At 35.3% G+C, this 27,392-nt stretch overlaps 1 protein-coding gene across 2 annotated transcripts in view; it reads left to right on the plus strand.

Annotated features, from left to right (window-relative positions):
- SASH1 (SAM and SH3 domain containing 1) overlaps positions 1-27,046 on the plus strand; it is a 224,595-nt gene extending 197,549 nt beyond the window's left edge. For both annotated transcript variants that reach the window (XM_051997918.1, XM_051997917.1), the window contains exons 15-20: positions 522-731; positions 2,245-2,395; positions 13,112-13,225; positions 17,389-18,518; positions 20,900-21,031; positions 23,448-27,046. In XM_051997918.1, the coding sequence (XP_051853878.1) occupies positions 522-731; positions 2,245-2,395; positions 13,112-13,225; positions 17,389-18,518; positions 20,900-21,031; positions 23,448-23,711 (2,001 nt within the window). In that variant the 3' untranslated portion in view covers positions 23,712-27,046. The remainder of the gene's footprint in view (positions 1-521; positions 732-2,244; positions 2,396-13,111; positions 13,226-17,388; positions 18,519-20,899; positions 21,032-23,447) is intronic.
- Positions 27,047-27,392: the final 346 nt, after the last annotated feature.

Below are 27,392 nucleotides of genomic sequence, written 5' to 3' on the forward strand. Positions count from 1 at the left end.
AGGTCAAGAAATGGTTTTTTCAATGGAATTTTAGGAGCTTTTTAAATGATGGAGAAGAAAATTGGAAGGCTTCGAGATAACGAGTTTATTCTGTGAGCCAGAAGGGTCAATCATCTTTCTATGTAGGGGTGTGACCTGACATATGAATGATAGAAAACATGGCAGAATTGTATAATTCACTCCTAAGTTTCCATTGAAAATAGTGAAGGACCAACAGACACAGAATAAAGTCAAGCTTAAATAAAGTCAAGCTCATGAGGATGTGCCTAGCTCTGTGCTACAAGCTAGAAAGTGTAACAAAGCAAGTAGAATGTCAGAGCCCTAATAGTTACAGCACTCAATCAACTTACTTTTGATATCTGAATGAATTAAGTATAGAAATATACTTAATGACACTTAAGACTTTCTAGCTGTGTGATCCTGGGCAAGTCACTTAACCCCAATTGTCTCAGCCAAAAAAAAAAAAAGAAAGAAAGAAAGAAAAAAGAAATGTACTTAATGGAAAATTCTCTGCTCCACAGAAAGGTGATATTATTGATATAATCAGCAAACCTCCGATGGGCACCTGGATGGGACTGCTGAACAACAAAGTTGGTACTTTCAAATTCATCTATGTGGATGTGTTAAATGAAGAGGAAGAAAAACCCAAGCGCCCCACTAGGAGGAGGAGAAAAGGAAGACCACCACAGCCCAAATCTGTAGAGGATCTCCTCGATAGGATCAACCTAAAAGTCAGTTATTTCTCTTCAGCTATTTCTCTTATCTGACATTACTTGCTTTTAGTTTAAATAAGGAAAATAGGAATGATTTCAGAGAGGGGGTTACTTTAATTGATTTGGTTTAAGCACCTTTATGAGCAAAATGTCAGAGATATAAATCGTATTGCAATGCTGCTCATTATTATTTAAGCAATATAAAACATAATCTGGTAGAGTAGATAAAAGGTTGTACTCAAAATGAGAACAACCTGAATTCAAGATCTGACTGTCTAATATATTTTCTGAGTGACCCTGAGTAAGTTATTAAATTTCTAAGCCAGTGGTATTCAACATGCCAAAAATGTGACCCATAATTCTCTTGAGGGGCCTCAATCCAGACCAAATTATAATTGGGAAATATTTAACAAAATAATTAAAAATATAATAAAATGTAAAACATGTTACATCTTCAAATTAAATCAACATATACTTCTAAGGGACCCTAATGAATTGATTAGTGGGCCCCATTTCTATTTTGAGTTTGACACCACTGTTTTAAACAGCTCTCTGATTAGAAGTCTCACACACACACACACACACACACACACAAAATCACTAAAATCTATACTGGGTAAAAAGAATTTCCTCATGGGAAGTTTTCTACCCTGATGGAATTAGAGGTCTGGATCTTCTTCTCTTCCAACTCACCATTTTCCCCATTCTTTTCTCTTCTCTATCTCCCCCCCAAAACCCCACCAAATCAATTACACTAGATCCTGATTTGTGGGAATAATGAATAATGTGAAGTGGTCACAAGTATTTGAATTCAAACTATTAAAAGTTATAATTCTGTAAAATATGGTAATTGGTTCTTGCATAATGGAAAAATGCAGTGAAAATTCAGATACTACAAGTGCTTCACAAGACTTCTTTATTCCCACTGGTTAGTAGAACCTAAATGTACTTAATTGTCTAATTAAAGATAAGTGAATGTATCTAGGAGTGACTATATGTGAATGAGCAACCCATGCTGCATCAAAATGTGGTCACATAATCTAGAAGGCTTCTTCTTTGAGATGCTACAGAGGTAGACATTACAGTGCCAAACTGACCTTTTCATGCTGCTGAAAAGTCAGTTCCTGGAACAAATCAAAACTGAGCCAAAAGGTTACCCAGGGGCTGTTAAGGATATCCACCTGGAAGAAAAGCTATGTTTAACTTCCTGAAACAAAGCTTCCAACTATCAATCCCTATAAAAATCCAAAGGAGTTCCCTTTTTTTCCCCAGAGCACTAACTTTGTGCCATGTTATAGCAAAGTCAACAAGTCATCTCCAAAAACACATTTATAGATCCATCTGGGAGAACAATACAAATTTGCTATTCTTAAAATAAGTAGAATTAGCTACAAATTACAAGATGAATTTGAGAAATCAGACTCGTATTTAGTATATAGTTCTTTGTAGTCTGGTGAGACATTTTGTATTTAGTAGACACTTATTGGTGGTTCAGCTGCATAATTTTTTTTTTTTTTTCATTCCATGTTAGGAGCACATGCCTACCTTTCTGTTTAATGGGTATGAAGACCTGGACACCTTCAAGCTTCTGGAAGAAGAAGACTTGGATGAACTAAACATCAGGGATCCAGAGCACAGAGCTGTGCTCTTGACAGCAGTGGAATTGTTACAAGAATATGACAGTAAGTGGTCTGTGTGTCGACGCTGATTATTTTTGGAGTATGTCAAGATGAGAGCTAGCAAATAATTCAATGGGATAATTTAAATTTTCACCCAATGACTATTTTCCTTAAATTGGCATAAAAATAAACTAAGTTTTGAGTAAAAGACAGACCAATCCTAAATTAGATCAACAGCGTTGTATGGTACAAAGTACATTGGATTAGAAGTTGAAAGACCTAGATCTGTCACACAAGGGATGTGACTGGAGTTAATTCATTTTATCTCTTTGAATGTAAGCTAAAAAGCAGGAAGGTTGCTCTAGGTCATCTATAATAGCTCTTCCAGTCCTGTCCCTTTTTTGGCTCTCTGAGCCCCTGAAGTCACATATTTTATCCTATTGTTTTCATAGTCAATATTTCTATTAATAAATAAGGGAATGCCATACAAGTGAACATTTATTAAACTCTGGTTGCGTTCAGGCCACTGTAATAGGCATTAGAAGTACAAAGCAAAAAATCCTAAAAGGCATATAAAAGACTCATTAGTACCCAAGTTGATATCCTAATAGGGGAAAAAACATGTATGTAGCTAAGTAAATACAAAGGATTTTCTTTACAAAATTGATTTCAGAAGGAAAAGACTAGTAAAAACTGATAAAAAACCAGTAAAGTGTTGGATTCAAAATCACAAAATCCCAGGTAAAAATAGTCTCACTTACCACCTCTATTTTTCTGGGCAAGTCACTTCATCTCTGCCCTTTTCCTCATTTATAAAGTGAGAATAATAATAGTATCTATTTTGTAAATCTTAAAGTGCTAATTATTGTTGTTGTTATATCAGGAAAGTATCTTATGTAGGAAAAGGTTAGAAAGAAAAGCATTCTAAAGTTGGAAAATGTCATATAGGAAAGAATTAGCAGCCCATTTTGACAGAGGAAGGGAGGGGTGAGAGAAAGAGACAGTGATAAAGAGGAGAGGGAGCCCTGAGGGTAGCCATTAAAGATTTTTGAGTAGAAAAGAAAGGATAGTGCTTTCAACTGAAATAGGAAAGTTTTGAGAAGAAGGATGAGTTCCACTTTAGATATGCGAATTTGTGGCATACTTGGGCTAATCATGTAATGTAGGACTGGTAGTTAAAACAAAGATAAGAGATCTGGGAATAAGCTGCCTTGACACTTGACTTCATGGAAATTGGTAGGATATTCAGTTGAACAAACATTTTATTTATCAGGTTGTTAGGTAGTATTACTGATAGGAATAGTGGTGCTCAGAAAGCGAGGAGAGCTGAATATGAAATTCAGTTTGAGGCATACTCAGTTTGAAGTGCCAGTAGGACATTGAGGTTGAGATGTTTAGTAGGCAGGAGAACATCTGGGTCTGATGCTTGGAAAAGAGACCAGGATTAGAAATAAAGATAACCACTATAACTCAGTGGTATCAAATTCAGATAGAAATAGGGGCCATTAAACCCTACATTAGGATTCCTGGAAGATGGATATTGCCTTAGAAAGCTACATTTTATTATTCTATCTTTTTTTTTTTTAGCATATTTATCTATCTATCTATCTATATAGTAAATATTTCCTAATTATAAATAATCTGATTTGAGTTGCATGCAGTCCATGTGTTTTACACCACTATTATTGTCATAGTGCTAGGAGGAAATGAAAATTTAAAGGGAGAAATTGCTGGAGAGGAAAAGTAAATCAAGGCCAGCACCTCAAGGATTACAAATGTCAAGGCAGGGAAACCATAAAGAAGAGAAGTGGTTAAAAATATACGATAAACACCAGATTGGCTCATCAAGAGAAGAAAATATCTTGAGGGAGGGAGTAATCACTGAGATTTTGTAATTAAAAACAAATCAGTCAACAATTATTTTTACGGGACCTACTTTGTGCCAGGCACTGTGCTAGGGATATAAAAACATGTGGATAAAATAGCCAAATAGGAGATAGTTTGGGATGGAAGGCATAAAGCTTTCTGCAGAAGATGGTGCTTGAGCTGTGTGTCTTAAAGGGAGTAGACTCTGTGAGACAGAAGTCAAGAGGGAATGCTGCAAAGACTTGGAGATGGGGGTGTCGTGTATGAGAAACAGGGAGAAGGTAGATTTGGCTACAGCTCAGAATGTAGGAGGAAAAGGTGTGTTCAGTAAGTTGGAAGAATAGGTTAGGGCCAGATTGGGTAGGGATTCAAAGCCTACATGGAAGATGTCATATTTTATCTTAGAACCAATGGGAAACCATGAGAGTAAGGTAGTCACATGGCCAAGTGTACTTTTTTAAAACTTGCTTTGGCAGTAGCATATGTAGGGTGGTCTGGAGTGAGAAGAGTTAAGGCAAGGAGATCAGTTAGAAGGCTGCTGTAAAAGTCTAGATGAAAGGTTTTGAGACCCTAAAGTAAGCAGATGGCTTTGTGAATAGAAATAAAAAGTTTAGATGCAAAAGATGTTGGAGAGAAGAGAGAAAGAGAAGTCCAAAATAATGTTGAGATTATGAACTTGAATCTAATAGACACAGAGAAATTTGGAAGAAAAGATTTTTATAGCAAGATGATGAATTTTAAACATGTTGAGTAAATGTTTCTAAGACATCTAGTTTGAAAATTCAATAGGTGTTACAAGAATGATAGGATTGGATACTGAGAAAATAATACTAATAAGGAATTAGAAGCATTACATCAAGGCCAATTTTTCAAAGAGTGACAGTGAAAAGGGAAGAGAGGCAAGGGAATTGAAGGGTCTAAGGAATATTATGTTTAGCATTGTGATGACCCTAGCATATTTGTAGTTAGATGGAAAGGAGACAGTAAAAGAGAAGGGTTAGAGATGATGGCAGCAAAAAGATGATCTCAGGAATACAAGCAGCAGTGAAATTCCTTATAAAGGATTAGCACAGAGATTCAATCTTTTTTTTTTTTCATCTATCCCTGGGATAGCTCTACTAATTCCTCTCATACATAAGAGAAAGATAATAGAATATGTGATAATGTTAATGGTTTTGTTTGTAATAGTATTTTTTCCCCAATTAAATGTCAAGACAATTTTCAACATTTGTTTTTACAAAATTTTGAGTTCCAAATTTTTCTCCTTCCCTTCTTCCTTCTCCTTCCTCTTCCAAGAGTGGTAGATAATTTGATGTAGGTTATACATATGCTATCATGTAAAACATTTTCACACTAGTCATGAAATAAGTAAGAAACAGATTAAAAGAAAAAACATTAAAAAGGATAAAAGAAAAGGAAAAAAAAAAAAACATACTTCAGCCTGCATTAAGAGTTCATCAGTTCTTTATCTGGATGTGGATAGAATTTTTCTTTGTTAATTTTTTGTACTTGTCTTAGATCATTGTTGAGAAGAGCCGAGTCATTCATAGTTGATCATCATACAGTGTTGATATAGTATGTACAATGTTTTCTTGGCTGTGCTCATTTCATTTAGCATCAGTTGGTATAATTCTTTCCAGATTTTTCGTAAATCTACTTGTTCTTCATTTCTTATAGCACAGCTTGCTCAGCCATTCCCCAATTGATGGTTATCCCCTCAGTTTCTGATATTTTGCTACCACAAAAAGGGTTGCTGTGAATATTTTTACTTTTCCCCATATTTGTGATCTCTTTGGGATACAGATCCAGTAGTGTTATTGTTGGATCAAAGAGTATGCATGGTTTGACTATCCTTTGGTCATAGTTTCAAATTGTTCTCCAGAATGATTGGATCAATTTACAACTCCACCAATAAATATATTAGTTTTCTAGTTTTCCCACATCTTCTGTAATGTTAATCTTTTTTTTTGTCATATTAGCCAATCTGATAGGTGTGATGTGGTACCTCAGAAATGTTTTAATTTGCATTTCTCTAATCAAAAGTGATTTTTAGAATATTTTTTCATATGCTTATAGATAGCTTTGATTTCTTCATGTGGAAACTGCCTTTTCATTTGCTTTGATGGCAGAATGGTTTGTATTCTTGTAAATTTTACCCAGTTCTCTATATAGTTGAGAAATGAGACCTTATTAGAGATACTTGCGGTAAAGAATGTTTCCCAGCTTTCTACTTTCCTTCTAATCTTGGATACATTGGCTTTGTTTGTGCAAAAACTTTTTAATATAATCAAAATTATCTGTTTTATAGTAATGCTTTTTATCTCTTTTTTAATCATGAATTCACCTCCTCTCCTTTAAGAATTTGGATACTATACTACTTGGTCCATATATGTTTAGCATTGATATTACTTCATTGTTATGGTTGCTTTTAGCATAAAGTACTTTGTTGTTGTTGTTGTTTATCTCTTAATTAGGTAATTTTTGCTTTTGCTTTTCCTGAGATCAGGATTGATATTCCTGTTGTTTTTATATTTTAGTGTTTGTTGAAATATTTTACATTTTCTTCTACTTTTTTCCATTTCCAAATAAAAATTTGATTGATTCCTGATGTTTCATAGAATTATTAGTTTCTACTTGTCCAATTTTAAGCATTTTTTTCCAAATCATTGACTGGTTTTTTATAATTCTTACATCAATCTGATTTAATTTCTCTTTTACTCTTATGATTTTTTTAAGTTCCCTTTTGAGTTCTTCCATGAGTTCTTTCTGGGTTTCAGACCACTTCCTGTTTTTGTTTGAGTTTTTCCCCACATGTATTTTGCCATTGTTGTCCTTTTCTGAGTTTATATGTTGATCTTTCCTGCCACCACAATAGCTTTCTATGGTCAGAATCTTGTTGTGGTTGGGTTATTTTGGCTCATCTTTTTTGCTATTTTTCCCTTTCTTTAAAATTTAAGCTCTGTTCCCAGGATAGAAGGGACAGTGTTTCAGGTTTCTTGTACCAGGGGCTGCAGGCCCTGACTGTTTACCTGTTGTTGCCCTGAAGCCCATGGGAAACCCTCATGTTTGCTGATGTGCTGAAGGCATAGGGAAGTAGCTAATGCTGCTGGAGGTTATAGCAGTCTGGCAGCTTACCTGGTACTGAGCAGGGGTCCTAATGGTGGTGTTTGGCATATGTTGAAGCTAGTGGGGGTATTTCTGCATTTCCCCAGGGCTGGTTGCTGGAGTCTGCCCTTTCCCTTGGCTATCCTGAAGCATGTGGGAGTTCTTGGTATTGGCACTTGGCTGCTCTACCCTACTGGGGCTCAGGATCTCCCTTTGTTTTGTTGAGGTAGGTAGGATGCTTCCTTTCCTGAACCATGCTTCCCATTTACCTGAATGAAGTCTCACAAGTTTCTTGAGCTCAAAGATTGTTTCATCCCGTCTTTTTGCTAGTTCTTCTATTCCAGCATTTGGGGGTGGTATTTTATGATTGTTTGGAGGTGAATGTGGGAGAGATACAGTAATTTACTACTTTGCCATATTGCTTTCCAAAAGTTGATGGATCATTTTTGAGGACTTACATTGTAGTTATTGCATGTTTATTTTAGCCCTCCCACTATATTGTTAACCTTATAAACTTAAGGATCATATCTTTTTATCTTGTCACCTATAGGAGTGGAGGAATACAACTCCATTTTACCCCATCACCTTTCTATCCTTGTTTATCAAAATTTCCTCCAGCATTCATCCCATAGGCTTCAGTACATTGTACATAGTACATGTTTGCCGAATTGAAAGAAAAGATATACGCAAAGTAGAGATAAATAGGAATTTTGTATTGATTTATGAACTTGTAACTAAAAAATGATAGTTCATTTTTACTGACTATAAATTAAATTCATTCAACTCATGTGTATATTCTCTCACACACATATACACATGTTATTTGGTATGCTCGCTTATCCCTTCTCCATTTTCCCTGGCTTAAGTCATCTTATATTAGGCCATATTCTATAAGACATCATCTAAAATATTCCTAAAATTGCTCAATAGCTAAAATGGAATCCCTTTTGTTATTGAATTTAAATGCTTTTTCCTTCAATCCTTCTGCTCCAAGGGGATGAGATTTTCCAGACAGCATATTCACTGCCAACAGAACACATGCCAAAAAACAGAGTTAGGCTAATGGTTGGAGGATTATTATATATTGCTGCAGCATTTTGGGCCCAAGGGAGCAGCAGTCAAATTATTCATGACAGCAAAATTCAATTCTGTGTAATCAAGCATTTCCTCTAAAAGAGCTAACTATATTGAAACATACAAATTTCAAGATTTCTGAAAAAAAAATTTAAATGACACCTTAATGGTCCATATCTTGCAGAACAGATCACCTTAAAACAAGGCATTTCAGAAGCTAAATGCATAAAAGGTCTGAGATTCACTGTTCTCAGTTCTCAACCATTCAGGACTGAATAGTAACTGTAGATTATCATGACCTTGCCATGACCATATCTCCTCTATGCTATCTCAGTAGCTTATATGTTCACGGAAATGGGAATCTGGATATTTATTTTCTCTTGTCCCTGATGAGAGTGAAATATCTTCAATATTTCAACATCAAATTGCCTTTGACATTCAAATATTATTTCCTATATCAGCTCCCCATAACTTTATGACTAGGGATATTCTCTCCAGTAATATATTCAGAAGTTGGGATAATGGGATCAATAGAATTAGCTGGAAGGGACCTTGGAGACTACTTCATTTTAAAGATAAGGAAACTAAAGTGTAAAGGAATTAAAGTTATTAATCTGTAACCTCAGGAGTAGCAGACCCAAATTTGAATTAGTATCCTTTAATCCAAATCTAGTACCCTTTTTTTCCCACTGAACCATACTGCTTCCTTTTGTGTCGTAATAAATGATCTTCCTTGGTAGTAACCCAGCTTGACTAAACAGGTCCTCTGATGGCAAACACAACACAGTTGGAGTCATCACTACATCATGATGATACATCAGAGTAGGAAGAATTCAGTTAAAAGTAAAAGCTAAATAGTGAGTATATGATCTGCTGTTCATGCCAGGGACATGAGAAATATGATAATAGACCAGATACCTTATTGTTCCAGGCAATACATTTTATGGAACAGTTTGCCTTCCTTAACACCAACTTTGAGATATTAAAATGAACCACAAACAACCTTATTTTTTTAAATCTAATTTTTATTGATAGCTTTTGTTTATATATCACATTCATTTCCAAATATGTATTAAAAACATCTGATAAGTTATCTCTTATAACAAATAAAACAAAACAAAATAACCAAAAAAAAAAATTCCTCAGTTCAGCAAAATCAATCATGTCTGACAGCAATAAGCAATAATATTCTACATCTTTTGTCCCTACTTTGGCAATGAAAAGAAGGAGGCATATGTTTTCTTTTACCAGGTTTTCTTCAGCACTGAACTTCATCCCCAGCTTCTTAATAAATTCAGTTATGGAGCTATCATCCATGAATTTTTTTTCCACACTCCTTTAGCCTCTGATAATATTTTCAGGCTGTGCTCCAAGTTTTACATTCCACATCTGTGAAAAATAGAAGTGCCTTTTATTGATCCACAAAATTCATCTTCCACAGGTTAAGGGGTCCTCCTAGTTTGGTATCCCTCAAATTGGTCAACATGGATTTTTTCATATACCCTATCATCTCTTCTTTCAACTCTCGCCCTCTTTTCTTGAGATGGAGAGAACAGAACGAGAGGACAGGGGGTGATTATTTTTGAAAGGGTGGGGAAATGTCTCCTGTTTTGTTTCCACTGCTCAGCACTTTGTGAACTGTTTTGACTAGGGGGGAAGTCGGGTTTCTATCCTCAAGGACAACACCAAAATCTCTTTCCTGGGTCTTGACTGATAGCTTAGAGCCCATCATTTTGTAAGTATGGTTTGGATTATTTTTTCCAAATAATAGGTTAGGCAAAAATAGAGACCTCAGAGAACCATGGGTGAAGACATCAGTTCAAAATTTCTCTTTTTCAGCAATCATAGGCATTTTCTTTTGAGGGCATACTTTCTGTCATGCAGTTATTTAACTTTGCATCAATCATTTTAAAAAAAAACATTTTTAATGTTAATTTTAAGATTTTTAAAAATGCTTTCCACATGAGAAAAGTAAACAGAATTGGTGGCTGAACAGTAGGAGCAGCTGGAGCAGCTGGAGTAGCTGTTTTAAAGTCAATATTTTTATTGTGATGATCTGAAAATGGCATCATATTAATGGTTTCTTGATTTCTTTGAAGAAAAAAAATAAAAGGAACATGACGTAAAGTTATTCATCCTTCAATTGATTATTTTGTATAAAGAAAAGGGATTATTGTTGTCTGTTTTATTTGATCAAGCATTTACTCTATATAATAACATATTGTGTATAAATTCAGTTTCCTGTGTAAATCTTCCATCCGCCTCAGGCAAGCCCAGGTTTCTCATCTCTCAAATGAGGGATCCACTTCACAGGGGTGTTGTGAGGATCAAATACACTAAAATATATAGAAAGCATTTTACAAATTTTTAAAGTCATATTTATTATTTACATGTAACTCTAGTCCTGCTATTGGGATGGTCTCACAGAAATTGTTTTTTTTTTCCCCCCTTCAATTTAAAAACCTATAAATGCCATTAGGACTTTCCATATTCTGATGGGAAATGGGAGAGCTCTCACCAGTTTGAAATATTTGAAATATGCTGTTTTTTTTTTTTTTAATGAGTCCATCATTCTTTTATCTGAATATAGGTTTTCAGCTACATAATTAATCTCAGGTTAGCTTCTCTTAGCCACTTGGTATAGTTGGGCCCTATGTCACATATTAACTTGTATACATTTAGAATATGCAAACCAATATTTATGTTGGTTCAAGTCTAAGCAAACATGGAAAGTAAAGTCAATTTATCAAGTATTTTTAAAGTATTTCCCATGTGCTAAGCACAACAAACTTCAACTGCCCACTAGCAGTTTATATTCATTAGATTAAAAAATACCATTTCACAAACATTCTGTGCCAGAGACTTTTAAAAACACTAAAGATATAAAGAAAAACCAAATGTATGCAGTCTTTGCCCTTGGGTAGCTTGAATTCTAATGGGAGAAACTTGTGACCCCTTTTTGTCCAAGAGATTTTTAGCGAACTCCATCTCAAATCTGAGCCTAGGTGTTTCTGGCAGCATTCATGCATGCACAGTGAAAAATATACTTGCTATGTGTTCAGAACCAAGTTCGCAATGAAGTTGTGATGCAACATGGACAAGAACTTCCAGAAGCACCTCAGATTCATTACGTGTTTGATTTTGAATTTTTGGTCTTTGCATTCAGAAACTCTTTATGCTTGTCAAATTTTTCATTACTTCCACACTTATGGTCCCCATTTAAGAAGCTTTGCTATATAAGATACATATGAAGTAGGAAAACGCCTACTGAAGAAGATGGAGATAGAGATGATTTGGGAGTTCGTTGCAGCTATGGGGGAATAGTTATGACAGAGATACAGAGGAGGAATATGTAATGTCATGAGTGAGGAATGAGATAGGTCAACAGGCTGGAGCACAGAGTATGGGGAGAGGAGGTGCTAACAGCTGAAGGCATCAGAAAACAAACATATATAAGAGGCCTAGGCAAAAGTAATCATATAAAGCACATGACAAAATTCAGTGGAGATGAAATTTTTTTTACTCATTCTTTGCCACTTTTTGCCATCTAATTTCCAATGGGTTTTAAAAAAAATAAAAACACCCATAATCATTTTAGCAAGTGCTATTGTTCAGTGTGTGGAACTCTAGTGCTGGGCCTAGAGTCAAGAAGACTCTTCTTCATGAGTTTAAATCTGGTCCCAGACACTGACTAGCTTTATTACCCTGATCAAGTCACTTAATCCTGTTTGCCTTGGTTTCTGCACCTTTAAAATGAGTTGGAGAAGGAAATGGCAAACTACATCTGGTAGTTTTGCCAAGAAAATCCCAACAGGGTCATGAAGAATCAGACTGTAAATTTAACTACAAAATGACTGAACAACAACAACAAAAATGTTCCTTTAGTTCTAGTAAAAATTGATTTTCTAGATGAACATCTCTTTGTATTTTCTTGTAATACTTGGAAAATGAACTTTGAAATTTGATTCTCTATTGAGCCATTGCAAAAAAAACCTGTGGTTTCATGGATAAAAAACAAGACTTCTGAGCAAATAAGTGCTGACCCTGCCTTTGATTATATGTGAGCCTGCCTGAACTTTAATAAAACAAGGGAATTATAATAGAGTTGTAATTGTACCAATTTCATGGAGTTGGGAGAATCAAATAAGATGAGGGCTCCATAAACTGCAAAGTTACAAGTCTCCCCTATTTGAGAAAATCTCAATGGCCTAATTTTTTTTTTTTAAAGGAACAATGATGGTGGGGCAAAAGGATATAGAAAAGAGACATAATATAAGCTGTCATCAGTAGATTGTCACCTGGTACAAAAAAGAATAATTTACTTCCTGGAAACACTGTGCTATAAATTTCCCTCCTTCACTAACTTTCATACAATACTCAAACAATTATACCTTTAGAACTGGAAGATATCTTGGAAATTATTAGTTCAAATCTTTCATTTTATAAAAGGGGAAAGATTGAGACTAAAATATCTTTCCAAAGCCACATAGGTACTGAGTAATCATGTCAGATTTTGAAGCCAGGTGCTCAGATGCCAAATCCTGTGTGCCTTCCACTATACTAGCCAATAAACTCATCTTTATTTTTTCTGAAGTACGGTAATTAATCCTTCTCCAAAAGTCCTCTCCCTAGGAATCATAGCACAAAATAATACACACAAGAGAAAAAATAAATATTTAAATGATTGCTTCATTTTTCCTCTAACTTTTCTACACATTTGTCCATTTTTTCTAGGCAATAGTGACCAGTCAGGATCTCAGGAGAAACTTCTCATTGATAGCCAAGGCCTGACAGGATGCTCACCAAGAGACTCTGGCTGTTATGAAGGCAGTGAAAACCTGGAAAATGGTAATAACAACAAAGAGAATCACCAGTGCTTAATTCTATGTAAACAACCTCATATCTTTTCTTCTGTCCTTCAGCTGATGAAACTGCTTTATGCTTGACTTTCTTGGCACCTTATACTCAGTTTTTCCTTTGTCTAAATCACTGCTTTAACTATCTTTCTTGGCCCTGGTTCCTTCCCCCTCCCACCCACCCCCAAACATGTGTGTAAATAAAAGATTAGTAAGTGCTTATTATAATTCTAGAAACTGTGTTAAGCTCTGGGAATATAAAAACAAGGAGGCGTATTTTGCCCTTGAAAGTTATAGAGGTAGTATAGAAATTCATAGGAAATAAATTGATACATAACATTTCTTTCCAGTGGAAACTTCAGTATGGTTTCAAATATGGTTTTACAGTTGGAATGTGGTCCAGGGATGGGGTTAGGGGTGGAGAAAGGGGAGGTGGGGATAGTGATGAGCACGTGAATTTTGCAAATTGGCTTTTGAGAACATGAGATCTCTGAGGAATAAAGAATATATAGAAATTGACTAAAAGTTAGAGTCTTCATATTTCATATCATAGTGCCAGTCCTAACCAGTTAATTAGTTAATAAGCATTTATGAAGCACCAACTTTATATGTCAGTATTGAGGATACAAAAAAAGGCAAAGGATAGTCTTATGTAAAGAGGAGACAATTATGTAAACAACTCTGTAAAAATACAATATAGATGATATAATTTAGAGATAACAATACTGGTACTTTTCCTCAGTTGATTATTATAACCACTGTTACAATTTTGGAATTTTGGAGTTAGAAGGGACTTCAATGCTGCATCTGAATAGTATTTTCTATGATATACTCAAAAGATCTCTACATAACCTGTACTTGAAGAAGTCCATAGTGAGAGGGATCTCTCTTCTCAAGACAATCCACTCTACTTTGGTCTAGCTGACATTATGATGTTTATTCTCATATCAAATATAAATTGTCACTATTCAACTTCGGTTAGTTTAGATGGGTGAGAAGGAATTATTTTACCCTTTTTTTGGAGCCCCACTGAATTATTTAGGATACCATGTTTTATATCCTCAAATATTCCAGGGAATCTGTGTTTTCCTCAGTGTGGGTATGGCTGTGTGAATCACAGCCTCTCCATGTCCTCTCATAAATACACAAGGAGTTCCTTGATATTTCTTAATATAATAAGAATACTAGTGAAGCATGCTAAGCTGTCCATCTTTTGCCTTTGTTATGTGATTGGCCTGTTTTTTTAATCATACATTTCTTATATTTTTAAATGATAACCTTTATCACATTTCTTATGAGTAATTATTTTCAATATTTTGTAGCTTGCTCATGCACTTTGTTCCTCTTTATCCTCAACTTAGAGAATTAAACATATAATATAGATCTTTGTTTGAGGGAGAGATTAGAGATCATTTAAAGAAAAAAAAACAACTTTCAGATTTTCCAAGACAATCTATCCTGCTTCTTTTCCTGTTTAAGCCCAACTTATTGTATTTTTGTAGGTTCTTTCCAAGATGTGTATACACTGATAAACATTTTCAATAGTTTGTCCATCCAATCATGTCATGGTGCTAACAAATCACTAATCAAACTCCTTGGGGGACAGAACTATATTTTATGCTTATTAAAGGAGTATAGGAGGGGACATATAAGATTAGGACTTTTGAATTGAATTGAAAATGAGCAAACAGAATCTGTTTAGCACATTGAAAATTTGGAGAAAAATAAGTTGTGAAACTGTATAGACAATCATAAAAAAAACCCAGAAATTTATATCATTTATTGACATAGTAGAGAGAAATATAGGGAAGCTAGCACTGTAGATCATGAGTTAGGCAAACTGATCTGTGGGTCAGATCTGTCCTGCTACTTGATTTTGTAGGAACCTCAAACTCAGAATGGTGTTTTTGTTTTTTCAATATTTATTGTATTCAAACATGCAAAATCCATTCTTAGCATAAGACCCAAGGTTTTTGTCTTCAGGCCATAGTTTCTTGACTCTTGCTATGGACTCTGAATGAGTCTTGGAACTTCTGGATCTTAAACCTGCATTCTTTAAAAAAAAAAAAAAAAATGATTTTTATAATCATTTTTAGTCATTGGATTTTCCTTAGTAAAACATCCCCCTTGGTCTAGTCTGCCTTATTTCACAGTCTTTTCTTCCTCACTCCTTAAGTCATACTAATATATACAAAGCAGAACACTTGCAAGTGGAGAACCTGAATTGTCTCATATGTTCTTTTAAATACAATTCAGTATTGGAGAGTTGAGAGTTATTAGAAACATGAGGAAAAATAATTTGCCAGGTAGATGATATCTTAGATTGAAACAATCAGCACTTCTTCCAAGTATTAAACTCTACAAGGCTAAAGAAATAAAGGCAATTATAGGATTCTCTTTCATTCCATGTCATATTTTACATAATATGAGTTGTTTATTTAACAAAGAAACAATAGGCAGCTCATTATTAATCCTTTTCTTTTGTGAATTTCCACTTAGAAGAGATACTATTAAAAGATGTTACACATTTGCGGTACACATAACACATCTCTTAATTAAGACTTGAGAAATAAGTTTCAAATCTCTAGAGTCAAGAGGAATGAATGCTGGTTTGGGGTTTGAATTACAGCTACATTTGTCCTCAAACAAGACACTTAATGTCCTTGGTTTCCTCTTCTACAAAATAAAGATACTTATACTTCCTACAGGTAAGATTATGAGAAAAGTTACTTTGTATATTTTATGGCACTTTAGAAGTATAGTTATTATTAAAATTATGATAACTATTTCTAATAGAGTTGGTTCCCTTTATAATACTATTTTATTTTGTAATTTAAAAGTATTAGGTTCACCAGATTATCAAAGTGCCATGAGACAGAAAAAAACTAAGAACCCCATTCTAGACTAATTCATGATACTTTAATAGATTCTTCTCAATGTAGCTACCTTTCATACTGTATGTTTCATATCCTTGTCTTTCTGAAGAGTCCAGGTTTTCTTGTAGGTTTTTTTTTGAAGGGAAAAGGGGAATTAGTATAATATTTGAGCTATTATCCCTTACTTTTTACTAAATGGCTGGCCCAACTCATTTTTCAGAGCCCATTCATGGTTCCGATAATATTTTTTTTTTATATTTTAATTATAGCTTTTTATTGACACAACATATTCATAGGTAATTTTTTACAGCATTGTCGCTTGCACTCACCTCTGTTCCAACTTTTCCCTTCCCTCTCTCCACCCCCTTCCCTGGATGGCAGGCAGTCTTATACATGTTAAACATGTTAAAGTATATCTTAGATACAATATATGTGTGCAGGATATCTTCTTTTATACAGAAAACATCAATGTTAATCTTGTCTATCCTTTTCCCACCCAATGTGCAGCTTTTCAGTCATTCGTGGGAAGGCTAATTTACAAAGGCCAACTCACAAAAGAATGGGAATAGTGGGTAGTAATCAGGACTTGAAGATAGTCAATAAACCAACTAACAAGCATTTATTAAGATCCTCTTATCTGCTGAGCACTAATCTGAATGCTGAGCATACAAAGACAAAAATGAAACAGTCCCTGCTTCCAAAGAGCTTCTATTCTATCAGGATTAAAACTATCCATCTTCTTAAGATATATAATTGCATAAGGTAATGGGGGAAAAAGGGTGACATTAGCAGCTTCAGGGTAATCAGGAAAGCTTTTATGTTCAAAATGGTGCTTGAGCTGAATTTTGATCAAAATTAGAAATTCTAAAGATGGATGGGCAAGCACAGTACATTCTAACCATAGATAAGGCCAGGGCAAAGATATGGGAGATGGAGTATTGCCTGGAAAAGTAGTTTGGTGTCAGATTTTTAAGGATCATAAAAATACCACAAGGCTTGAGTTCAAGTTCCATGTGGTCAAGTCATTGACCAGAGATTCAATTACTTTGTAAAATTCAGATTATAATAGAATCTACCTCACAGTGCTAGAAGATCAAATGATTAGTATAATTAAAGTTAGTATAGTATAATAAAAGTTAGTATAAGTAAAATACTTTTGGGGCTTAAAGGTTCTATACAAATGTAGATTATTGTACTTCTGTATTAGAGTACCTACATACATCATTGTGAAAACTGCTCAAAAATTTGATTTTAAGGCTTGTTTATGTTTTTTCCCCAGGGAAGACTCGGAAGACTGTACCGATTAAGTCAGTCACAGATACCCACTTTAAGGATTTCAACAGAAATCAACTGGCCAACTACCCAACTCTGCCATTAACTAAATCAGTAGAAGCTTTGAAGGAGGGAGAGAAGGAATCTCAGCTTATCAGCAGCCATACTCCTCACATTTCTGACATCTGTGTTGAAACAAGTGTGAACAACTCCAAGGCTAATCGAAGAAGCCTACCAGTTTCCATCTGTAGAAGCTGTGAGACCCTGGAAGGCACTGAAGCCACAGACAACTGGCCTAGGTCCCATTCCTTGGATGACCTTCAAGGAGAGCCTAATGCTAAACAAGATGTGCCTAAAAAGGAAAAGGAATCATCCCCTCAGAATGTACCTGAAGTGCCCCAAAAGACAACTGTTTGCAAGTTGAAGGCAAAAACTCCCTCAGATGTCTCTTCTGTTCAAGACCCAGTGCTACTGATCCAAAGCCTGCGATTTTCTGATCCTCAGAAAATTAAAACTAAGACATCAGACTGCCTGTCCACAAATTCTTCACATGGGACAATTCCTTATTTGCCTAAAAACTATGAAGCTCAGTCTGCCTCAGTTAAACAGACTTTAACTAGGACTCCCCTAGAAAGTCACAAAAAAGGGCATGATCTTGAAGGAAGAAATAATCCTCCAGTCACCAAAGAAGGGATTGAAGTGGATCAGAGGGTTGCTGAGGCAAGAACACAGCCAAAAATTCCTTCACAGCCTCCACCTGTTCCTGCCAAAAAGAGCAGAGAACGCCTCACTAATGGACTACATCATGCTCCTGTTGCCCATAGTGGTGCTTTCTCTAATCCAGATGTACCATGCTTACCAGTTAAAAAGAATAGCCCTGTGAGCCCTAGTGACTGTCATACAATAACAGTTTGTAGGTCTTCCCCAGAACAAGAACCTGCCAGTCCCCCAACCACACGGCCACCATGGCTGTCTGAACTTCCAGAATCCACTAGTATTCAACAGCATGGAGTCAAGTTGGGCCCTCCTTTGACAAGGAAGATCTCCTGTGCCAGAGGAGTAGATCTGGATATGCTGGTAGAGAATAAATTGCAAGCTGAAAATATTGATCTTACTGAGGAACCATATTCTGATAAGGTATGAAAGTCCATAATCTCTCACTGGCTTTATTTGAAACTTAGGATGTCCTGCAATGGACAGTGAGGTCACTCAGGGAATGAAAGTCCTGACTTATCTGATCATCCTTTCCTGGGGAGAAACAAACTAGAATGGAAATCTCATAGATAGATAGATGTTCTGCTCATTTATAGAATTCTGAATGTTAATAATTCATTAGGAAAATAATGTTGTTAAATGGAAGGGTCTTAACAGCTGAAATCAGAACTTGTTCTGAATCAACTGGTTCATCCAAGTACCAAGTCACTTAACGTCCCCCTCACCCCTCTCAGCAAAATAGACAAGCAAATAAATAGATGGATAAAGCCATCCAAGTAAAACATTCTGCTCTTTTATTCTTACTTTATCACTTTACTGCCATATCCCTACAGAAAATTCTCAATATGTTTCAGAACAAATAATATCTTTACATTTGTATAATGCATTTTATCTCTGATGTTATTTGATAATTTTGCAAAATAGGGCAGTTATGATTAATGCAATTGTATAGATGAAGAAACTACATCTTTAGAGAGTTGTCTAAACTACCTTCTTCCAGTACTATATGTCTTCTCTACAAAGTCCAAATGTCAAAATAGTGGAGAGGGAAGAGGATATTATTTGTTCTGAAGCATATTGAGAATTTTCTGTAGGGATATGGCAGTAAAGTGATAAAATAAGAATAAAAGAGCAGAATGAATTTGTGATATTCCTCCATTATTACATGTATGATATAAGACATATATAGACATTGAATTTATTCAGTAAAGATTCCCTCTTATGTACCTGGTAGTATCTTACGCTAGGAGCTGGAGATACAAGAATAAAAACTAAACAGTTTCTGCTCTTTAGAGACATTTATAAAAAGTAAAAATTTTTGAAAATCTTAAGAATAGAAAATATGGCTTTATCTATGTATTTATTTATTTGCTTGTCTATTTTGCTGAGGCAATTGGGGGGGGGGGGAGGAGACGTTAAGTGACTTGTCCAGGGTCACACAGCTAGAGAGTATTAAGTGTCTGATCCAGATTTGAACTCAGGTCCTCCTGACTTCAGGGCTAATGTTCTATCCACTACAACACCTGCCCTGGCCCTATTTATTTAAAAAAAAAAAAAATAGCATCAATGTAAAGAAGGTTGGTTCTACAAATCCCACTCCTGCCATTTATTACCTATATGACCCTGGGTAAGTCCCTTAACCTCTCAGGATCTTAGTTTCTTTTTTTCTTTTTTCTTTTCCCCTGAGGTGGTTGGGGTTAAATGACTTGCCCAGGATCACACAGTTAGGAAGAGTTAAGTGTCTGAGGCCAGATTTGAACTCAGGTTTTCCTGACTTCAGGGCTGGTGTTCTATTCACTATGCCATCTACCTGCTCCTGGACTCAGTTTCTTCATCTTTATTTTATTTTATTTTTGCAAGGCATTTGGGTTTAAATGACTTTCCTAGGATCACACCACTAGAAAGTATTAAGTTTCTGATGTCGGATTTAAACTCAGGTCCTTTTGAGTCCAGCTCATAGAATACCAACTCTGCATTTTACCTTCTAGCTGCCTCCAGTTTTTTCATCTTTAAAAAAGGATTGGACTAGATGATCTTTCAGTTTCATTCCAACCACAAATTAATGATCCTACTAATAAAAGGAAATACAAAGAAAGTACTTGCTCAGCCTTTTTACTTTTCAGTATGTCCATGTAATGGCTTATTTTAAAGGAGATAGTACTATATAATATAGTCCTTCATTACTTTAGTAATGAAATTCCCTTATAGAATCAAGAAGGAACTTCCCATACCCTAAGTCTACTTTAGCAAACACTAAAAATGCATGTGATTTTTTTTTTTTAAAACCAATAACTTCCATGAAGTTTCAAAACCTTCTGAAATCACATTCAGGAAGTCTAAATCAGTTCTTTGAGAAACAGTCAATTGAAGTGTTATTCAGTGACCTTTAAAATAAAAGAAAATTGTATTTAGTGCTTAGTTTTTAAATAATTTCCTTAGGAAATGCAGTTATTTAAAAGATAAAGAATAGATTTATTTCCTAAAAGCAGTCTTTCCAAAACATCCAATTTGCAGCTAAAAATAAAGGATTGCTTTTAGTGATATTAGATAGTATCTGAAGATCACTCCATTATTTTGGGATTAGAATACTTTCTTGGGGGAAATGTACCACATAATTTGATAGATGGGTAGATTGGTATAATAGAGGACAGGAGTCAGATGTCTTGAATTTCAGTCTGTTTTTATGCAACAATATGATGTTGGGCAAACCATTTGAACTCTGAACCTCCATTTCCTCCTCTCTCAAATGGGGAATTTGGAGTAAGGTGAACACTAAAATTCTTTCTGATTCTTTGGGTTAACAGCATGGCCGTTGTGGGATTCCTGAAGCTCTAGTGCAGAGATATGCTGAAGATTTAGGTCAGCAGGAGAAGGAGATTGCTATGAAGATGGACCAAATCCGGGTGAAGCAGCTCAGGAAGCAGCACCGGATGGCGGTAAGCTCAGGCAGCATATCTTCAGTCTTCTTTTGAATCTCTTCAAAGTAACTAAAACCTTCATTTCTAGACTACCAAAATGCACTGATAGATGGGTATGGAGAGTTTCAGGGTATGTCAAAAGATGGGCAGGATTAAGTACATAGATCAAAGTACATAGCTCCTACTGCTCCATTAAAAATAAAACTATATCTTGGAAAAACCTACAATTGCCCTGTAAAAATGGACATGGGAAGGTTTGAAGCTTGTGAATTATTGTGAAGTAATGTAGTATTCTACATTCTATTTCTGAAGGATGCCATTGAACTTAATATAAAATTCAAATTACGATCAAATTATTCCCTAACATATCAATTATATTAGAAAAAAATGTTATCTGACTGTGTGTGTGTATGTGTGTATACATACACACACATATATATGTACCTATATATGCACACACACATATGCATGTACAAATATATATGCACACAATACATATACACTCTAATTTTTAGTGTATATTCAAATTGGTCATGGAAGGTATACTTAAAACATTTTTCATATATCTTCTTATGATTGGAATTTTGTTCTATCCCATAATCCCATCCACAAAGTAATCTAAAGGATTTAATTTTGATCCACAGAGACTATGATTTAGGAATTGTGGTCTCATAAGAAACATAGTGAGACATCAGTGATGGATACTAAACATGAATAATTGGGCAGTCAGAACACATTTCTAGCTTTTGATCCCATTTCAGATACTTTCCCTAGTATAATGGCTATCAAGATGATTGATGCCATCATCTGGAGGTAAACATGACATACTAATTCATTATGCTTTCTTGATATTTGAAGCCTCAGTGCTATCTCCTTCAAATTGTAACTGGAGCCATTTATAGAGGACTATTTACCTTTAAAATGCCATCATAAAAACACATACAGGACCAGTCTTAAGAATTGGCACCCACATGAAAAATCTCCCATTTCTAATATATGCCCTTTTTCTACTCAACCCTATCCTTTCCTTAAGTTACTGATCCCTCACATTCCACATTAAATCTTCATGCTTTTGCCTCCAGTTATATATAGTATAGAGATTCTTAGGAGAAGAAATTTTTTAAGGCATTGGTCATTTATATATTAGTGAATGACTTAAGCAGATGTTTTCTCGAATCAAATTTTAATAGATAGAAGTAGGAAAGAGAATAACAGCTAATTCAGATTAACTATTAATACCTGCTGTGTGAGGCATGGCAGGGTGGAGGGTGGGTAGAGGCAAACATGCTATCTAAGAGGAAAAAGGAGGTTGGAAGTCTGAATAAAATAAAGAAAAACTTTATTTTCTTTATAAAGCAATCTTGAAAGGAATGTCTTAAATTTCTATTAATTTATAATTTTGCCTAGTGCCAGTCCCATATGAGGTTTTAGTAGAGAGAAAATTGGCTGAAGCATCAAAAAGATTCCTTTTTTAGGCTCGGTTTCCTCATCTATTGAAAAAAAAAGATTATTAACAATATATCTGTCCTACCTATTTCTTATAAAAGTTACTAAGGTTACAGAGGTTCACAGCATAACAAGGGGAAAGGACCTTAGAAATCACTTAATCTAACCCCTTCATTTTAGTATTAAGAAAACTGAGGTTCCAAGAAGCAAAATAGCCTGTCCAAGGTCATATGGATAATTAATGACAAAACTACTAATAATATGATAATAATAATGATAAATGATATTATTTCTATTAGATATTCCACATTCCAAGTGAAATATGTATGAAGGCACTTAAAGTGTGTAAAGTATTTGACTGAGGCTTGATTAGATGTAGCAGGCAGTTAACTTGTCTTAGAGTTAGGAAGACTTGGGTTGAATTCTCCCTTTGGGCAAATCATTTAACCCTAGTCAGTCCTCTAATATTGCAAGTTCCAGAGTATGTGCTGATTGACCTAAAGTGGTAAAGAGAACTTTCCCCCTCAAAATCCCCAAGAAGTGAAATCACAGATCTGGTTTCGTTTCCTAATCAAAAAGAGTTTTTTCTTTCTTTCTTTCTTTCTTTTTTCTTTCTCTGAGGCAATTGGGGTTAAATGACTTGCTTAGGGTCACAAAGCCAGGAAGTATTCGGTGTCTGAGGCCAGATTTGAACTCAGGTCCTCCTGACTTCGGGGCTGGTTCTCTACCCACTACACCAACTAGCTACCCCTCTTCTTTTTAAATACAAGATAATAATAGGTAAGAATTTCAGCAAATTAAGACAGTAGAGCAATTATATATATATGTGGCATGAGCAATTCATTCTATCATTCTAAGGTCATTGAAAAGCATGACATAAGCTCAAAGAACAGCTCTAGACTTGACATAAGAAATCACAGTGAAAGAGACCATTGCTAGTGACATGTACAATGAAAGCATGCACAGAATTCTCTTTTCCTTTCTCTAGATCCCCAGTGGAGGACTCACAGAAATTTGCAGAAAACCCCTTTCCCCGGGCTGTGTGACCTCGATCTCTGACTGGCTGATTTCCATTGGTCTGCCCATGTATACCAGCATCCTCATGGAAGCGGGATTCAACACTCTGAGCCAAGTGCCTTCTCTGTCACAGACTTGTCTTCAGGATGTGGGCATTACAGAGGAGAGACACATAATTAAGCTCATCACGGCAGCCAGACTCTTCAAACCACCCCTGAATCCGGAAGCCATGTAATGAAAGGAGGCATCCCTTTAACAGCCATTACCCTTTCTTTCACTGTGCTTAATAAAACCCATGCAATTTCTACAAACATCTTCCAGAAGAGCAGGGTGAGCCTTGGGGTCTGGCTCAACGAGTGCAAGCTTGACCAGGAACTGGAAACTGTCTTCTCAGTGTAGACAAGTAACCAAGGCTGTCCTTTATCCTCCAAAGGAAAGTCAAAGAAGGATTTTTGTTTTGGAAGTTCATGGGAGCCACCACACAGATCTGTGACAGATGGCTTTTGCAAATCTGTTTTTTTTTTTTTTTTTTTTTTCGGGTCGGGTAAGAGTGGGTGAGTTGTTTGAGGGAGCTAAGCTGGTTTCCCAAATGTACTTGGAACATCATTCTCCTTCCTGTTGCTCTGCATAGTACTGAGCGGCCAAACAGGTTTTAGCTAGGCCAAAGTAACAGACTCTGGAGTTAGTTTACAGTACTGCCTGTTTTCAGTTTCTCATGAGTAAATGAGATTGGCACCAGGAACAAGAAAAATCTTGTTTAATTTGGGTTTGGGTTTTTTCCCTTTGATAAAGTCATTTTATAATAATTGCTTTCTAGCAATCAGCTTTTTATTTGCCTTAATGTAAGCTCTTAAGCAGTATCATAACTAGTGTCCAGTCACCTGTAACCATATTTCCAGATCTTCAGCTTAGACTGCCATCTAATGTCCTGGGATGTTTCTGGACAAAAACAAACAAAAAAACCTGGCTTTTTAAAATGTCTCACTTTAGATGGCCAGTGTTGAGGGTTGTTTTTCAGGCACAGAGTTCATGTTGGGTTTCAGTTCTTAGACTAAAATATCAGTAAATATGTCTACAATTTACAGAGATATCTTTTCTTGTGTGTGTATTGTGTGTGTGTGCGTGCAGTAACTGCCTTTCATTTTAATCATTTTTAATATTGTTACCCTGTCAATCATACTCCAGCATCGACTTGGTATTAGACCCCAGCCATTCCAGATTTTATTTTATTTGCTCATAGGTTATCTCTGTAAAAGCCATTAAGAGACTGAATTGTTCAGAAAGAGGTTTCAAAGAAAGAAACAAGTTGGTAGGTTGTTTTGTGGAGAGTTAAAGTGTTTGTGTTGCATTTTTTTAAAAGTTGCTGTCTTTTTCTTTTCCGAATGCTTCTCGTATTTCAAAGAAAGTTTCATTTATGAAGGGTTGGACAAATGATTTTTAGCCATATCTGTTAAGGATTTACATGTATTCACAAAGCAATGTTAAACATTTTAACAAGTTCCATCTTTTTTGCAGCTTAATCTCTTGTTTTCTAGCAGATGCTGAATTCAAAGGACTGACCCCGTAGGTAGGGTTATGCTATATCCCCTCCAATAACATCTTTTTTTTTTTTTAAAACAACTTATTACAGACACTCATTTGTACAATAGATGTCACAGTCACAATTTTGATAGCTTTGGACAGACACCGGGCTTTGCTTTGTTGATAGTTACAAATACTTTCCTTTAGCCATGAAATTCCCCATGAAAAATTATTTCATTGTGTCCAAACTATCTTCATATTCTTTCTATCACTACCAGCAGGTTTTTGAGGTAAAGGAGAGAATATTTATAGTGACATTTTTTAAATGGGAAAATTAGGTATGACTGAATGCTTCAGTCAGTGGCAAGACTTTCCTTTTTTAAAAAAACAACAACAAAGGATCTAATAGGTAACAATATTAGACTTTATTTCCTGTGGCCGTTTTGTTTTTAATGATTTGTTTCTCAGTAATATTCAGCTTTTCCAAGATCTGATGTAAAGGACTTGTTGGGACACAGTCTAAGAATAGTTAAAGCTGTCACCTTTATATTTAACCCTAATTAGCATGTCATTTTATCCTGATTAAGCACTTGCATTCATGTGTCTCCCTTCATATTTATGGAAACATGGCTTATTTAGGGTGCCCAGAGGTTGAGGATTGCTGGTGTGACCAAATTATTTGAAAATATTTCAGGAGATAAATCATAAGATTTGTAGTGCAAAGTGGGCTCTCTCCCTCCCTAAGTAAAGGTACTCTTTGGAAGCTCTCTGTAAGCTACTGAGAATACCACAGTTGGTTGAAGCACTGTAAGCTCTAGAGGAGAGATGATTAATTACATTTGACAAATCCTAGGGAAGGAAATTTTTTTTCTGAATTACTGAATTTTCCCTCCAATAGATATTTTATTTACTAGAATCAGGAGAAATAGAAACTCTTGAGCATTTCAGAGAGTTAGGCCAGATTCTGTGTCACCTTTCCTTTGAAATGATTACATTGGGAAAGCAGGAGAGGTTTGAACCAAATCTAAGAACCATCTATAATTTTAAGAAGTTTGTGGGGAGGGGTGGTTTCCAATTTAAGTAATCTGGGAAATGTGTGTTTTTAATACTGGCTTTTATGTGGTTTTACAATATGTTTTATGTTTGATCTCCTTTTGCTTTATACTTTTTAACTTGATCCTCAAAAAGCCTTAAGTTTCTGTGTGTGGTTGTCAGCTGAGGTTTGAATGGTCAGGTCTATACACATCATCTGACAGGTGGGAGGTTTCAGCCATATCGAATTTTTAATTAATTCTTTGTTGGGTGCAATTCTGAGCAAAAGTTAAGTTTGTTGACTGTTGAAAGCACAAAAGAAACCTACTGAGCAAGTTCTGACTCTGGCAGATACTTGTTATATGTCCACTGTGCGTAATTTTTACTTCAAAAGTTGTCTGGCAAGAGCCAGCCCCAAATACTGTTTACATTCCCAGATGATTTAGCTAACACATAACACTTTCTTCAATGCCCTGTTCTCCTTCTCGAATCTAAGTTTGGGTGAAATCATGAGATTCTTTTATTGGAAAATAGTTCCTTTTCCTAAGCAAAGCTGGAGAGGTCAGTTCACCATTATGCTGGTGGTACACTGTTCTGTCTTATTTGCAAGGGAAAAAAGATTGTACTCTGGGTCCAAGTTACCTTGATTTTCATTTGTCATATTTAGGGGAAACAAAAACTGTCAAGCAAGTGACATAACAACTAACAATGTTGCACTTTCTGTATATGAAATCAATATTTAAATAACTTATTTTTCTCCATTGCTGTTCTTAAACAATGTAAGTAGCTGTAAGATACCAGTACCAATATGTTCTTGCAATTTGCTTCAGCCCAAGAAAGCGGTGTATTGTTTTAAAAAAAGTGTAAAAAGTTATTGTGCTGTTTCATTTAGCAAAAACAAAAAAAACAAAAACAAAAAAAGTGGACAAAAGGGTTTTCCTGTGTATCAAAACTTGTCTATAATTATGTCATTTCTGTTGATAGAAAAAAAAGTAAATAAATTTCTTCAACTGAGTATATCTGAGTTCCTTTTTCAACGTGTTGAAAATTGAAAATGTATTATCATTAGAAATTCTTTAAGAATATATATGATTATTAGATATAATACATATTATGTTAATTGATCTCCTTCCCTATGGAAATTACTCTTTACTCTTCATCTTGATTCAAGTTCGGAACAACATGTATTCATCTAAATTCACTCATTTGCATGAGAATATTGTTTCCAATTAAGTTATAGTTTCTCTTCATCTTGGAGTATACTTTAATATACAATGAAATGGATAGTCATTTTCTTTTGCCACCTCCCCCAGTGTCATGAAAAAAAAGTCTACTATAAGAGAAACTGACTCCAAATCACTTG

The sequence above is a fragment of the Antechinus flavipes genome, chromosome 4, assembly GCF_016432865.1.
Source record: "Antechinus flavipes isolate AdamAnt ecotype Samford, QLD, Australia chromosome 4, AdamAnt_v2, whole genome shotgun sequence".
Taxonomy (NCBI): domain Eukaryota; kingdom Metazoa; phylum Chordata; class Mammalia; order Dasyuromorphia; family Dasyuridae; genus Antechinus; species Antechinus flavipes.